Raw genomic sequence first — 16,532 nt, 5'->3', positions numbered from 1 at the left:
AGTCTCACCTTGCTAGTAGCTAACAAAAAGAGAAAGAGAGGATTTGAGATGAACAATGATAATAATGGATTTATTTGTACTTAAAAGGTTTCCTGATACGTTTAATCTGCAACGAGACAAACTGTCAAACACTAAAAAAGTAGCGAAGTTGAAGACAGCTTCTAATGTTCCAGTTCCACCTTAAATGGTGCATCAGGTACATTCTGGCACTTCAGGTAGGATAAGGTAGAACGGGAACATTAGAACAAGAAACTGGTGAATGAGAAGCGACTTCAGCCTCATAAAAATCGAACATTGAGAGACATTTTACAAGACATTATTCTACTTTTGTGGAAAAAGTTTCCTGAGATGCGAGAAAAGCAGCTACAGCTGAGCTAAAGCTTAAAGCAGAGCAAAGTGAGTCTGTGTTTTCTCTTATATTTTTAGCCTAGGCTAGTACATCAGAACATACTGAGTCATATTTACAGCCAAGATGGTAAAACGGACAGAAAAGGTTGTGGTTGTGTGTCTTATTCGTGTGTGTGTTTGCTCGAAAAGGTACTTACATGTAAAATAATACTACACAAAGTTTCCACTTTGTCAGATTGTGTTCCCTCTGTACTAAAAAACATGTCAACAGTACTCAGAAATTAGCCTAAAATAAATAAAGAAGAGTAGAAATACCCACTTTTTGCCTCAGTGTTAAACAGTTAAATCATATTATGTATTAAAAGTCGATAAAAGGGCATACTAGCAACTTAAGTGTGAACACTGTCACAAGTTTCTGTTTATCTAAAGTTTACACAGCAGGAATAGAAGGCTAAATACAGAGTTGGACCAAAGGAAAACATGTACTTAATGAGGGAAAAGAGAGTTCAAATGCAGACAAGGAAACTGTTGTTAAAATCCTTCAGTTTGTTGACATTGCATGTCAAACATTTGATTCATGTCTTTTAAGCCACATTAGAAGAAAATCAGCACCCAAAATGATGAATCTTTCATGTTCATTCAATCCATACCTCGAGCTTTTATTTGGCCTTGATTAATAAAATGCATTACAGTGTTTTGCCTCAATTCCACATCAATTATCATGATCTCATTTTCACCTCACACCTACTTAAAGAAAAGCCCCGCACAATACGTCCATGTAAGAAACTTTGTATCCCGCGCACTTCTACTCCCAGCACTGCCAAAGGGCCCACTGTGATGAACATTGCCTCCTAAACCACAATTGTTTAGGTTAAGCCCTCAAACACATGTCAACAACTAGGCAAGCTCCTAAAATAAACTCCTGTCCAAACTGTGTGGAAAGACAACCATTCAGGCCGTAAAGGGCCTCTCAGAAAATCTCCTTCCATGGCCTCATGGCCCCACACGGCCTCCAGCAAGGCAGCAGAATGGCAAACAGTAAGGGAATCTGGTGGTCAACCCAACCAGGCAGCATTGGAGTGCTGATGCAGGAGGGAAAGAGGACCCAGAGAGGGTCTCTGACCAAAGGAGTGGCCAGAATGGCCACCGGTTTCTAATCATAGGTCCCAGAGCCCCAGTGAGGAGTGCAAAATAACATCTTCTTCTGGAGAAGCTTCTGGTGCCTCATCATGAGAGGTGCTGTCTTTTAACTCTTTAATACCGAGGCAGGAAAGCACAGATCTTTAGTCTCGTCCTTTAATATCATGATTTCTCAATGCTGTCACATTTATTCTGGTATGTAAAGGAGAGCTCAAAACTCTTATATTAACTTATATTATCTTATAAAGTAAAATAACAGAGACCTCCCTTTTATTCATTGAATCCAGTCAAATGACCATTAAGAACACGTTATTAATGTTTCAAGGTAAAAAAAAAAAGTAGAAAATATAACAGATAAGTTTAACAGATGCTTATACATAAGACTCTATATATAACTAAATATACTACAGTGGTGCTTGAAAGTTTGTGAACCCTTCAGAAATTTCTAGATTGCTGCATATATTCGTCCTAAAAGAAGAAAAGTTTCACTTATTTATTGAGGAAAATGATCCAGTATTACATTAAATTTATACAGAAATATAGAAAATTGGGTTTCACAAACCTTCAAGCAGCACTGTACACTTTTTCAGTATTTAGTGTGTCCAAACTGTCTTTATTACAGCTTTCACTGTTTTTTGGAGACTTGCTTTCAACTTTACAAAGAAATCCGCAGGGATATTTTTCCACGCCTTCAGTTCAGTCATGGAAGTTGACTGTATTTTCTGCTTCTCAAAATCCAAGTAATCCTAATTGCGGATTTAGGTCCAATCCAATTTCACCCCTTGCCCCACCACTTAGCCCTAATCCCTCCATTTTGCGTGTTCACATCTAGGGGTACACTATAAACCCTAATAAGTTAAGTTTACTCAAATCATCTGAGGTAATTTGTTGCCTGAAATGAATTTTTTTCTAAACTAATTTTTTTAGTAATTTGTGATACTGTATTAAGTTGAACAAACACGTCTTTAAGTTCAACAGACAAACCCTAAATACTTGACACTCAATATGTACTGCACCTGTAACTTAACTTTTTAAGTCAAAGTAACTGTTGCACAACTGATCTAACTTGCTTGCGTAAGTTTATTGCAACTATTATAAATATAAGTTGTTGTCAATCATCAAAATATACACATTGTACTGGTTTTATACCCAAAATATTCTAAATTCAGGTTGCACTAATATCACAACTGCGAAACATCCAAATGACATCAAGTCAATTGTGTCAAATCTTATTTATTGGAAAAGAGCAGCAGTTTCACAAAACTGAAAAAAGTGACAGCAACTCACAAAGCTCCAAGTTGTGCAAATAGAAACCTCAAAAACATTCGGTTGATTGTACACTTAAAATTATGATAGTTTTTATGATCATTTTAATAGACGTCAGCATCACTAATTAATGACGTTCTATTAAAAGACTGGTTTACCAAGAGAGACGCTGGAGGACTTTCACCTGAAATGAGTTCATGAAGCCAGTCTGGTTATAAAAATGATAACAGGACCAGATCAGAGCCAGAATTACTCTTTTAGTACTTTTACTTTATACTTAAGTACATTTGAAGATAAATACTTTAGTACTTTTACTCAAGTGGAGGTCTAAAGGGAGGAACTTCTACTTTTACTGCAGCTCAAGTACATGGTTTGTGTACTTCGTCCACCTCTGGTGTTCTTATGCAAATACTTAGTGTTGGTGGCAAGATATTGACTGAAATCAAATAAATGAAAAGGTGGTCTCTGAATTTTGCATTGCGTTTCACACTTGAGTCACCTTTTATTCTTGGTCTAGTTAGACAGATCAATGATAGTCCTTCAATCGTTGAATGCCGAGTTGCATTCTGAATGTGTGTGCATGCTTACTCAGAAACGGAGGTTCCAGTTCCACATGCTGATTCATTTTACTACTGACAACGCAGAGAAGCATGCAGCCGGACTTCCCGGAAGGGGCAGCTTTTAATGAGTTAAAGGGTACATCAACAAAGTTTTTGACTGTACCGTCAATGATACATAAGGTACGGTTAAACTCAGAGGCCCACTGTTTACTGCCGACTTGCCATGGTGTGCAAAAAATAGGCTGACTGGATGAAGCCTCTCTGAAAATCACATGCTTGGAGGGTGAACAATCCGAGTGGAGGGAGGGGCTATATATCCCCACGGCTGTCCAATTACTCATCATCAGTAAGATGACCCAGCATCTGCATGAGCAGATCTGATGGAGTCCATATGTACGCTCGGGTCTGACCATCAACAGTCAGCCTTCTTTTTTTTTTTTTTAACACATAATCATTCCTGGCGGTTATTGGAGACCCAAGAGGCATAGACGAAAGCTGGTGGTGAGAAGTGGAACCATATTTGTTGGTATCATATTGTCAAAATGCTACTGAGTGGATGACAGAGTACTGGCTGCATGTTATATTTTATCTACTTAACAGCTCTACATAGATGGACAGATTGTTAAGAGGTTTCTATTATGCTATAGTTTTTATCCAGACAATGAAACTTAGGTCAGCTCAAAGTGTCACTTTTGTCAGTGTGAGCTGCATACAGGAAAAAAAATGCGTTGGAAAGAAAAACATGTTAAATTCTTTCATTCATGATGACACATGGTACACATCTCGTTCTGTGTTCTGTGTTTTCTCTATCAAATTGGTTTTTTTCTCCCTGACTCGCTCAAACAGCCCAAAACAGGCCATCCTCTATTTCTCTTGACGGTTACTAACTAAGACGTCTGGCGCATTTTTACCTGACTGCTCCGTGATTTACTGCATGTAAACGTTATTCTCTGATGAATTAAGTGACGCCTCTCTAATGATTTATCTGATTGTCCTCCATTCCCATCCCAGTCGTGGCAGAAACAAGGAGGAAAGAAAAACACCCAGTCGAGCATGTAGATGGCACACTGGGAGCCTTTGTGAAGTGATGATAAACTTTCCATTCTGACTCTGGAATTCATAAAAAGGCTCCATTCATAAATGACAAGCTCCCTCCAATATTACTCGCCAGATGTTAGATGATGTGGAAGAGTAACAACATTTTATTAGTTATGCATCATGATTGGGATGGGTGCCACGTCATGCGTCAATAAGAAAAAAGATAAAAAGATAAACCTTGTTGTCAAGTATGCGTGTTAAACTTAAGCTTTTGGTTGCTCCAGAGTGCTGTAGAATGTTCTCTATGTGTACACAAAGTGCTATATCTAGGATACACCAATGTAGCCTAAGTGCAGATGGTGCTGTGGGGAGATGGAAAAAGTGATTGTTGAGGTTCTGCAGCGTGCAGGGGCGGTCCAGGCTCCCTTCTGATCTTCCCCATTATTATAGCCTGCATCCATCTGTGTGGCTTCATAATATTACGATGATTACAATCAAAATCTCCCTCATACAACGTCCTGTATCGCTTGAACCACACATATCATTTCGGTTTCCTTCAAAGCAATTCCTACAGGGACATATTAGATATGGTCAGCTGATGGCTTTAAAGTCAAACCTATTTGACTATTGTTATTAAACTACTTCTGTGTAAACGAGGATGGAAACAATGATATCTGTTTTGTACGATTTTTTAGGGTATTTAAAACTCCATACTGGGATAATTAATGGATAATTCATAGAAATACACTATATGTGCAAATGTATTTCGAAAACATTTGATGGTCTCTGCTCATCCAACATTTCCGCCAAAATCGAGGGTATTCATAGGGAGTCTGTTCTTCTTTGCAGTAACAGACTCTATTCCTCTCTGGAAAGGCTTTAGGCTAGATGTTGGAACACTGCTGTGAGGATTTGTTTGCATTCTGCCTTAAAAGCCTTAGTAAAGTCAGGTACTGATGTTGGATGCTCAGTTCTGGGTCACTCCAACTCATCCCAAAGGTTCTGTATCGAGCTCCAGAGTATCCCATTCTATTGGCCAATGCTTTTCTCTGAAGATCACACAACCTGTGAGTGTGTAAGTGAACACCAGTCACAGTATTTAATACTTTAATGGAGTTAAATAAATGGCATACACACCAATCAGGCATAACATTAAAACCTCCTTGTATCTACACTCAATGTCCATTTTATCAGCTCCACTTACTCTATAGGGGCACTTACTGTAGTCCATCTGTTCCTCTGCATACTTTGTCAGCCCCCTTTAACCCTGTTCTTTTATGATCAGGACCACCACAGAGCAGACACTATTTGGGTGGTGGATCATTCTCAGCACTGCAGTAATACTGACGTGGTGGTGTGTGTTAGTGTGTGTTGTGATGGTGCGAGTGGATCAGACACAGCAGTGCCGCTGGAGTTTTTAAACACTATGTCCACTCACTGTCCACTCTATTAGGCACTCCTACCTTCTCAGTCCACCTTGTAGATGTAAAGTCAGAGATGATAGCTCATCTGCTGCTGCACAGTCTGTGTTGGTCATCCTCTAGTCCTTCATCAGTGGTCACAGGACACTGCCCACAGGACGCTGTTGGCTGGATATTTTTTGTTGGTGGACTGTTCTCAGTCCAGCAGTTACACTGAGATGTTTAAAAACTCCAGCATCGCTGCTGTGTCTGATCCACTCAGACCTGCACAACACACACTAAGACACCACCACCACGTCAGTGTTACTGCAGTGCTGAGAATGATCCACCACCCAAATAATACATGCTCTACGGTGGTCCTGATCATAAAAGAACAGGGTTAAAGGGGGCTAACAAGGTATCAGAGAAACAGATGGACTACAGTCTGTAATAGTAGAAGTACAAAGTGACCCTATAGAGTAAGTGGAGCTGATAAAATGGACAATGAGCGTAGAAACAAAGAGTTGTGTTATGGCTGATCAATAGATAAAAATTTCCTACAAGCTAGTGGTCATTTAATGATAACAAGACAAATGATAACAATAAAGGGAAATGGGCAAGAATGAGGAATGTCCAGGTATTTTTACTGCCCCAAAGAGACTGACCAGTGGCTCTTTGCTTTTGACCAGACGGATAATCCTGACAGAGTCTTCCTTATCCTCCTCATCATCCGCAGGCAGAGGCGGCAGTGGAGGAAGTTTAGGGTCATAATCTTTCTTGGCCACAGTATCGTGCACTGAGAGAAGGTTCTGAAAGAGAAGTGAAACAAGCTTAAATCTAGTTTTCAAGCAGACGATTCGTTATTATCATTACTTGTAAGCAGTTGTTGTCAAAGGTGGACAGTAATTGGTGGATTTTACGGAGTTACATGTATTTAAGTACAATTTTAATGAACGTTTTATGAGTGTTTTCAAATGATAACTTCTACTCAAGTATATTAGTCATTAACATCTAGTTTCTCTTTTTTAAGGTGTACCTTCGTCATGTTCAGCAGGTTTAGAACATGGGCTGCTCTGCTGTTGTTCAAACCTCTCAGTTTGGGGCTTTAGTATTTTATTTTAGACCAAAAGGACCCAAAAATAGATGAACAGCACATCAGTTCCTATGTTAATAGATGCTGGATGGGCTGAGACATTCCACAGCAGTTCTACGGGGAACTCGGTACGTGAAGTTTTGATTTATTTACTTGTTTATTTGTTTGTTTACATTCCACTACATACTCATTCTTATTCTCAATATTGTTATTAGTATTATTATGACTACACTGCAACCCAGTCAGTACATATTAACAATCTCCATGTCCAGGACTGGGGGCAGTCGTGGGCTGGAGGTTAGGGAACAGGCCCTGTGACCAGAAGGTTGCCGGTTCGATCCCTTGGCTGTCAGTCCATAACTGAAGTGCCCTTGAGCAAGACACCTAACCCCCAATTGCTCCCCGGGTGCCGTGGATAGGGCTGCCCACTGCACCGGACAAGTGTGCTCACTGCCCCATTGTGCGTGTGTTCACTAGCGTGCATGTATGTGAGTGTTTCACTGCATGGATGGGTTAAATGCTGAGGTCTAACTTCACAGCGTGCAAACACAGAGACAAATGGTTGTAAATTCTAAATTCAAGGAGTCCAAGTTTCTGTGATGTATCGATTGGCCAGCATAAGAGCATGGTTAGCCATGCTAATGATGCTCACTGAGAGACTATTTGTGTTGTCTCCAGGAAGAGTCAGATGGAAAAGCACATCATACTTAAGATTGATTTTCACCCCAAGAACCTGTCCGATTACTATAAAAGTCCCACCAAACAAGGAATCAACTATTATGCTTTTTTGTGGCATATCTGGGTGTCAGAGCCGTGCGCACAGCCACTGTATTCAGTAGGACTACATTACAACCTTACAAAGTGTGCACTATCAGTATGAGCCCCTAACTAATCTCAGGTCGCTCCACTGTGTGCTATGACCATTCTGTCCAATCCAGGGTTCCCACTCTTTTCAGCACATTTTCCAGGAAAATTTCCATTATATACACTAATATACAAGACAGCTGTTGCTCACTAAAGGTCATCTTGAAAAGACACGAAAGTGCCAAAACCCCTAACAGCCCTTACTGAGTGATATACTGACACACAGTCACACAAGGCATTCCTCAGCCAATCATCATTTTAGCACAAATCCTGCTAAAATAGTAGAAGTGAATGTTTTTGAGGCATGCGCCAGCCCCCCGGGCCCCGATGATAACGGCCGCGAGATCCGGCAGGAAGGTGGGGCTCGAACACTCAGCGCACCTCAGTGAGGAGGCCAGGGACAGAGTGTGGAGGGGGCGGATTGCCAAGCCTGAGCTCTCCCGACGGATGAGAGTGATGCGGCTCACGGGAGTGATGGCGGTAGGAGGAGGATGACGCTGGTGCTGGTTATGAGAGGCACCTGAGGAACAAGCGAATCCCGTGCTCTGCCGCCCGGATCCCGCCCCCTGTTACGCAGCAAGGCCGCTACGTTTGACCCAGGCGGCTGAGCTGCTAGCTGGGAGTGGTAACGAGGAGGCGGAGCGGTGGGCTGTCGTTCCCTCTCGGCTCCTGTGCTCACGCTTCGGGTGTCCTCTCGTTCCCTCTCGGCTCCTGTGCTCATGCTGCCCTTAATGAGAGCCAGTTGACACTGATCTGTCTGGCAGCATGAACACCTTTAAAAAGAGATGAGAGGTACCAGAACGAGAGAGGGACAAGCAGCAGCCAGCTGCCAGCAGCCAGCACATGACGACAGAGTGAGGTGCTGAAAAGCATGAGTAAAAAGACTGAAGTCCAGCTAGCTTAAGCCACTGAAAAGTGGCCATCTTACCAGAGTGTTGGTTTTGTTTGTTGTGTTTGTTTTTGTGTTCTGGGAATTAAAGTAATGGCTGCCACAGTTGTGAATCCTGCCTCCAGTGTCATCCTTGAGCCTGGGGTAGCACACGCAGTGCTACGGTTATAAACTGCAAGAAGCTGACGTGTTAATGTGATCTCGCTCTACCGGGTGTCTCAACACAGCATCGATGTATCCGTCCACACGTGACAGTGTAGCATTTCAAACTACTACATGTACACTGTAGTAGTACACTGTCACGTGTGGACGAATACATAGATGCTGTGTTGAGACGCCCGGTATGTATATATATGATAACATACATATATATATATATATATATATATATATATGTGTGTGTGTATGTATGTATAAACTCGTACTTGCCATTAGCAGCTAAGCATATCACTGATATCGTAAGAAAACCCTGTATCTCCATTTTTGACGTTTTTCAGTTTTTGACGTAATCTAAAAGTACCTGTTGCTCTATATATTGTCTATAAATTTCAGGATGAATGGGCCACGAGAAGCAGCCCTAAATGACTTGTAAAAAAAAGTCTGGTTCCATTGACTTCCATTTACAGTAAAGTATGTTTTTTCCTTCTCCTGTAAAGTTACCATTTTGGAGATACATGGTTTTCTTCCTACAACAGCGATATGCTAACATATGAAATCTCCATGGCTTAACTTTACACTTTTCCAGGACTTGACTTATTTCAAAGAAATTTTACTAATTTCCTTATTTGCCAGGTGTTTTCTGTGTCTGGAAAACTAGGTTTTAGAGGTTTTCCAGGACATTTGGGAACCCTGCAATTACAGATGTTTTCTGGACACCAGGATAAATGAAGTCATTCATGTAATCCAAGGAACACAAATTATTTTTGTCAAAAATATTGCAGACCCATCCTTAATCACATCATACTAAAGGTTTACTAATGTTTTGGAACGTGCACCATATGTCCAAAAGTTTGTAGACGCTTGTTCATCCAATGCTTCTTCTGGAATTAAGGGTATTAGGGTAAAAGGGAGTTTGTCTCCACTTCCTGCAGTAACAGCCTCTACTCTTCTGGGAAGGCTTTAAACTAGATGCTGAAACACTGCAGTGAGAATTCAGGAGCATTAATGAGATCAGACAGTGATGTTGGATGATTGGATCTGGATCACAAACGCCATTCCAGCTCATCCCAAAGGTACTGGATGGTACTCCTGGACTCAAGGTAGTTCCACTAGATCGAAGCCTAGTATTGAAGGGCTTCAAACCCCTCTTCATACTCCCTTCCCCAGTATCGTTCAGTTAATATTCAGGACTATGTATTGAGTGTAAATGTGGATTTATGTTCAGTGCAATAACATAACAACCATCACAGACACTGACACACTCCTCACCTGAACATGGGGTTTGGAAAGCACATGCAGCAACTCCACAATCTCTGGTCTAGCCCCTGAAGTACGCAGCTCATTGGTTAACTGCAAGAAAAGACAGCAATGCTGTGAGGTTAGGGACATTAACTGTGTGCCACTCACTTAGGAGATTTCTTTACAGCACAATATAAGCAGTCTGCACATCCTATAAAGAAATCGTTGCAGTCTAATTGTTTCTTTACCGCCAGCTCAGTTCCACTTTTTCTTTCTTTGCCCTCTAGGTACCATGAATTAGACTCATTTATGTTTACATTGGCTGTTTAAACCCTCTATTGCATGATTTATTACTTAAGCATGATCAAAATGCGTCTTTTTATTATTTAAATGGCTTAAATAGTGTGTGTATATATATATATATATATAAATATATATATATATATGTGTGTGTGTGTGTGTGTGTGTGTGTGTGTGTGTGTGTGTGTGTGTGTGTGTGTTTTGTTTTGTTTTAAGTGGGACATTTGGTAAATTGTTGCCATATGGTAACAATGCACAATCATACCCTAACACCATAAAATCTTAAAAAAGCACCATAAAATAAATTTTTCTCTAAGAAACATCTTTTTATTAAAAAAACAAGTCCAAACAAATCCAACTTGTACTCAGTAAAAACCCACGACCCAATATTCACAAATACTGTAAGTGAATACGTCTTCAATTGGTGTTTGGAATATATGGTAATAACAGCATATTAAGGATTCCTGGTCATGCGATGTCATAAATCAATAGTCACAGTAAAAGACCCTTTTTTCACAATTAAATAGGAAAGCACAGATTTTCTATTACTGCTTTTTAGTAAAATTGAGATAAGGTAATGGCAACATCATGCAATAGAGTGTTAATCCAGACCAAGCCTGGCTACCATTGTGAGTGTAATGTCAGTGTTTGCATTGTAGGTCAAAAAGCCATAAACCTGACAGTCCCAGAGAAAAAGCAGTCTCTGCTGCAGCTTAGCCAACCTCAGAGCGGTTCCGAATGCCACCGGACCTGACATTAAACATACGTTAAATGGCCACAACTGAAACGTTACACGGAGTCGTGACGCAAGGAAAATGCTTTTAGCAGCTCAGTGCTCCAAAATGTCCCCCTTGCTTTCGCTCAGCGGGGAAGATGGAAAGCGATATTGCTTGAAAACTGCCGCTCACTTTAATGAAATACGGTGAGCGATCGCGGTCGAGAGATAATCTTCTGTTTCAACAATCACTGAAGATTTGAACGGATACCAGCTGGAGCCCGCTGAGGGGATAATGGTTTTTGCAAGATTCACCGATGAGACAAATTATTAGTGCATTCATAGTCAAGTTTCATATCTAGTGATATCTCAGGTTCTTTTGATATCCCCTGAGGGACAAAACTGAGACCAGAACAGATATGCAAAGTTCATCAGAGGATTTTCTACCCTGTACATTTATTGGGGAAAAGATTAGGAGCTCTATAATGTATGTAACATCGTGGACTGCTTCAGTGTAGTCCACTCAAAAGAAGGACCTAATACAGTGGTGCGCTGATGGACTTCTGAGCAGGCTTGGTCCTACTCCAGTTCTGAAATAGACTTGCCAAACCACTATAGCAATCAGGAGACCGAGACCATTGTGTATAATCTGCATGTTTAATGTGTGAGTGAGTGATTGAGTGAGTGAGTGTGTGTGGATGTGTAACACTGTGTCTTACTGTTATTCTTTCATCCTGACGGGTGCTCCTTCTCAATATACCTCGCACTGACAGCACAGCCAAAGGCAGGAGGCCTCTGCAGTGAAACTGCAACCAGCTCCTGGTGCTCTGTCTCTCTTCCTGCAGCTCATATTGACCAGGGGACAAACACAATGACTCTCCTCTGGAGAGTACTCACCTCTCGGGCCAGATCCTCAGCGTTGTCCTGGAACGGAGCCGGCCGCTGAGCTCCAAACCTCTGAAGCCTGTCATGGAGCTGTGAGAAGAGAACTGGTGTTACTGCACCAGATCAGACTTGTCTGTAGCACTATAGACAAGAAATGACTGAAATTGTGTGAAGACTGGATGCATCTCAAATTACCCCCTTGTTCCTGGTGTGGTGAACAAGTTTACGACAGCTGGTAAACACCAGTGTTTGACTGGTAAAAACGTTGCATATAAACCCCCACAAACATTATAAATGGACATCAGGGAAAAAATAAAATCCAAACAAAAAAGTACATCTGGGACCATTAAGTAAACAAAATCACGTGATAGTGGGGAATAGACTGCAAATAATGGTTTTTAAGTGGAAAACATTTATACTGATCAGAATGTTAATATAGCCATTTACACCTTATCCACTGTGGACTGACAATGCTCTCGGCATCTCCTACACAATGTTGATTGGGAGCAGTTCAGGTTTTCTATTCGAGCTGCATCACTCCGGTTTAAAACTAGGGTAGGTTTAAGCTTAAAAGCATCTCAAACCGCCAAGGAACCTTAAATACATTTGACTTTAAGTCGGCAGCAGCCATGGACACAAAGAAAATAGCTAGCAGTCATGCCATTTACATATGATTGCTGGTGGATAGTGTTAATTTATCGAGTATGGACTTTTGTTACTTGTAACCCACTAGAAATTATACACATTTACCGATGAGCCAAACCATTACGCCAACCTGCCAAACATGCTGTTGGTCCAGGCCACCAAAACAGGGTGGCGTGGTGCTCTGTAGTGTCTGGCACCAAGACGTTAGCAGCAGAGCCTTTAAGTCCTGTAAGTTAAGAGATGGAGCTACCGCAGAGCAGACTTGTTGTTCCAGACGCTCGATCAGATTGAGGTCTGGGGAATTTGGAGGCCAGAGCAGCACCTTCTTCATGTTCTTTTCCATTTCTGAACAATGTGTGCAGAGTGGCAGGGCACATTATCCTGCCATTGGGGAATACCATTGCCATGAAGAGGTGTGCCTGGTCCATAATAATGTTTAGGTATGTATCATGGGTCAAATTGATGTCCACATGAATGCCTGTACCCAGGGTTTCTAAACAGAACATAGAGCATCACACTCCCTCAACTGTCATCTCCACCTCCTACAGTGCATCTGGGGGCCAAAACTTCCCCAGGTAAATGCTGCCCACATACCTGGCCATCCATGTGATGCAAAAGAACATGGGACTCAATGAATCATGTGGCCTGCTTCCATTGCTCCAAGGTCCAGTTCTGACTCTAGTGTGCCCATTTTAGACACTTTCAACAGTGGACCGGGATTAGCATGGGCACACTGACTGGTCTGTGGCAAAGTAGCCCCATACACAGTAGGGTGCGATGTACTGTGTGTTGTGACACATTCATCCCATAATGATTACCATTACAAATTTCTGTGACTTGTGCCACAGGAGCCCTTCTGTCGGTTTGGGCCAAATGAGACTTGCCTTCTCACATTAAAAAAAAAAGCCTTGAGTGTCCAACACCCTGACACTGATTTGGGGTTTGTCCGTCATTGGTCCAATGTAGTTAGTCACCACTGCTGACTGGAGGCACAAGCCTTTCTGAGATGCTCTGACTCAGCCATTTGGACATAAGGGTGCTCATTTCTCCCACATCCAACACATTGAAGACGAGAACTGACTTATCATTTACAATCTAATATATCCCAAACCTTGACTCTTGCCACTGTTATGAGATAATGAACAGTATTTGCTTCAACTGTGATTGGTTTTGATGTTTTGGCTGATCAATGTACATTCAAGATTTGATTCCATTTTTAATATTTCATGCATTAAAATGTCCTGATTCTGCTGAGACACCTTCAAAGAAAATGAACCCCAAAAATTCACAACTCGTTGAATTTCTAAGCTCGTCAGAAGAAAGCTCAGTGATTGGAACGAGTGTGTCCGTAGCAAATGCCCCATTCAATTCACACTCATTTTCCTCTAGTAGGTTGCACCCAGATGCCTAGTTTTGACAGTGGTTTCCCTTAATGTTCAGAAGAGAAAGCGGGGCGATACAATTTTGCATTTCGATACACAGATTCAAATCTGATTTGCCAATACTGTATGGAAATCGTTACACCCTTATTAGCCACATTTGCTTTCTAGGTCCTGTGCACAACTAAACAACCAAACTCAGGACACCAAACATGTCTTCGTTGACCAATCACATTTGGGGTAAGAAAAACATCCTATGAGGTTTTTTGCCAAACTATTTCTTTAAATTGGTCTCTTGCTCAAACAGAACCTAAGACAATCCCAAGAGCCCTTTGGTTCTAATAAATCCTGTGTGTATATTGTCTGAAAAGCTCATGTATCATGAGGCCAGGACTGTTAATTTCATAAGCAGAGCAAAATTGGTGATAGAATAACAAGTGACAGTGTTCAGGAAAAGAGTTTGGGACGTCCGTCTGTTCGGATGTTTATTTGTCTGTCTTTCTGGCCGTTGGTCTCCCTCTCTATCAGCACCCCGTCAGTCAGACAAATGTCTCGCTGCCTCTCTACTATGTGAAGCAAAGGAAAAACTGCAATATTGCCCAAGAAAGATGTAATCATATTTACAACCCACACATAGCTGAGAGCTCTCGTATTAAAAGGACATGTCGTTTATAACAGCTGGATTAAGTAAAACAATGTCAGGGTTTCTTTTTTTTCCCCATAGACCACATTGGACGCCAAGCACAGCCGCATGTAGGCCATGGGTCTGGGCAGTTTCTGGCCCTAGAGACTGAATCTAAGAACGGAGCCTACATAACTTGCACATAAAACTCCCTCCACATACTGATCATGTCCCTCGCTCAGCACTCGGCGCCCCGGCCAAATCTCACACCTCATATACAGACAAGCCAAAAAATTTAGTTTTCAAGAGAGTTCTGAAAATATTTCGTAATGTTCAGCTACAAAAATCTGCTATGATTCCTTCCTTCATTGCAAGCTGGTTTACTGACATAAGAAAGAGCTGAAATTCGGGAGAGTGTAGGGAAGGAATTGGATATGAGATGAATGGACTCATAAAAACTGCTGAATGATCTACACAATAAATAAATAACACTCTTCATGGCTATATGTTCTAATCATGTTGCCTGATTATCATGACAAGCTATGTCCTTTTGTTTATAGAGGTTATATTACTGAAAAATTACCTACAAAAAACATTATTTAAGTAATAAAGTAAATCAAATTGATTCCTGCTGATTATCACGATGACTTAGATTTATTTTTGTTTATAGAGGTCTGTATTATGGCAAAATGGCACTTTTTACAGCTATAAAGTAAATCATGTTACCTGACTCCAGCTGATTAGCATCCTAAGCTGAACTTCTTATTGTGTTGAAAGGCGGTATTATTGCAAAATTACCTGTAGAAACACAACTTACTCCCGTTACAATCACATGGCAGTGGGCTTGGAAAAAATAAAAAACAAGAAGCTGTCATTTCATGTGCACAGAGCTTAATCTTTTAGCTGTGTGTTTGTGTTCTCAGCTGAGATGAGTTTGGGGTATGTCTGGAACATGGCCGGCGTGCTGAGACTCAGTATATCAACTTTATATTTTTCAGCCTCATGCTGAAGTGTTTAGCCCGTAAATAACGTCCTAGCGTGTCTCCGGAGAGCCTCTCGCCAGTGCAACACTTGTTCTCCAACAGGGTGCTTCAGCAGGTGTGTGTGTGTGTGTGTGTGTGTGTGTGTGTGTGTGTGTGTTGCAACAGCTTGGGAGAATTTCAGATGGTGATGACACTGAGTAGATAAGTAGTCATGTGCATGACTGACCTCATTAAGGCAAAAGCTAAACTCAGCTCACAGCGGAGTCAAGTGTTAAAAACAAAGAGTAAATGTAAAGTTACATATGAGGTTTAGAGTGGTGGGCATTATGATAACATGTTCCCATTTTTGTGATAAACAACGTCTAGGTCTGCACGATTAATCAGATATCATTATCAAACTCTAAAACACAGAAGAAACTGTACATAAACAGGATCCAGAAATGCTGCCACCTTCTCTGGGCCTGAGCTCATTTAAAGTGGACGAAATCATGGACACTTTGTACTCTGGGCTAAAGACTAAGCATGTTATGCAGTGCACAGTTCAAAAGCCAGTATATTTTATGGTATAGGGGGGGCATTAGGTATGAGTGATGTGCACATCTGTAAAGGCACCATGGCGAACAATATATACATGTTTTGGCAACACATGTTGCCATTCAGATGATTTTTTTCAGGGAAGGCACTTGATTATTTCAGAAAGACAATGTCAAACCACATTCTGCATGTAGTACAGCAGTATGGCTCCGTATTAAAAGAGTCCAGGTGCTGACCTGGCCTGCCTGCAGTCCCAACCTGTCACCCACTGATAACATTTGACGCATTATGGAAAAAAAAAAAAAACAATAAAGGAGACCCCAAACTGATGAGCAGCTGAAATCCTATATCAAACTAGAATGAGAAAACTATCACTTTCAAAACTACGGCAGTGTCTCCTCAGTTCCCAAACGCTTACAGAATGCTATTAAAAGAAGAGGTGATGAAACACAGTGGTGAACATGCCCCTGTCC

General features: G+C 41.2%; 1 protein-coding gene across 2 annotated transcripts in view; it reads right to left on the bottom strand.

Moving 5' to 3' along the window:
* Positions 1-16,532, bottom strand: part of LOC108430157 (MAGUK p55 subfamily member 7) — a 79,728-nt gene that overhangs the window by 55,669 nt on the left and 7,527 nt on the right. For both annotated transcript variants that reach the window (XM_017702458.2, XM_017702459.2), the window contains exons 5-7: positions 11,909-11,986; positions 10,027-10,107; positions 6,418-6,561 (exon numbers count right to left, since the gene is read on the bottom strand). In XM_017702458.2, the coding sequence (XP_017557947.1) occupies positions 6,418-6,561; positions 10,027-10,107; positions 11,909-11,986 (303 nt within the window). The remainder of the gene's footprint in view (positions 1-6,417; positions 6,562-10,026; positions 10,108-11,908; positions 11,987-16,532) is intronic.

Source organism: Pygocentrus nattereri, chromosome 19 (genome assembly GCF_015220715.1).
Source record: "Pygocentrus nattereri isolate fPygNat1 chromosome 19, fPygNat1.pri, whole genome shotgun sequence".
Lineage (NCBI taxonomy): Eukaryota > Metazoa > Chordata > Actinopteri > Characiformes > Serrasalmidae > Pygocentrus > Pygocentrus nattereri.
Note: the sequence above shows the minus strand (reverse complement) of the source record. Positions and strands in the feature narration are given on the sequence as shown.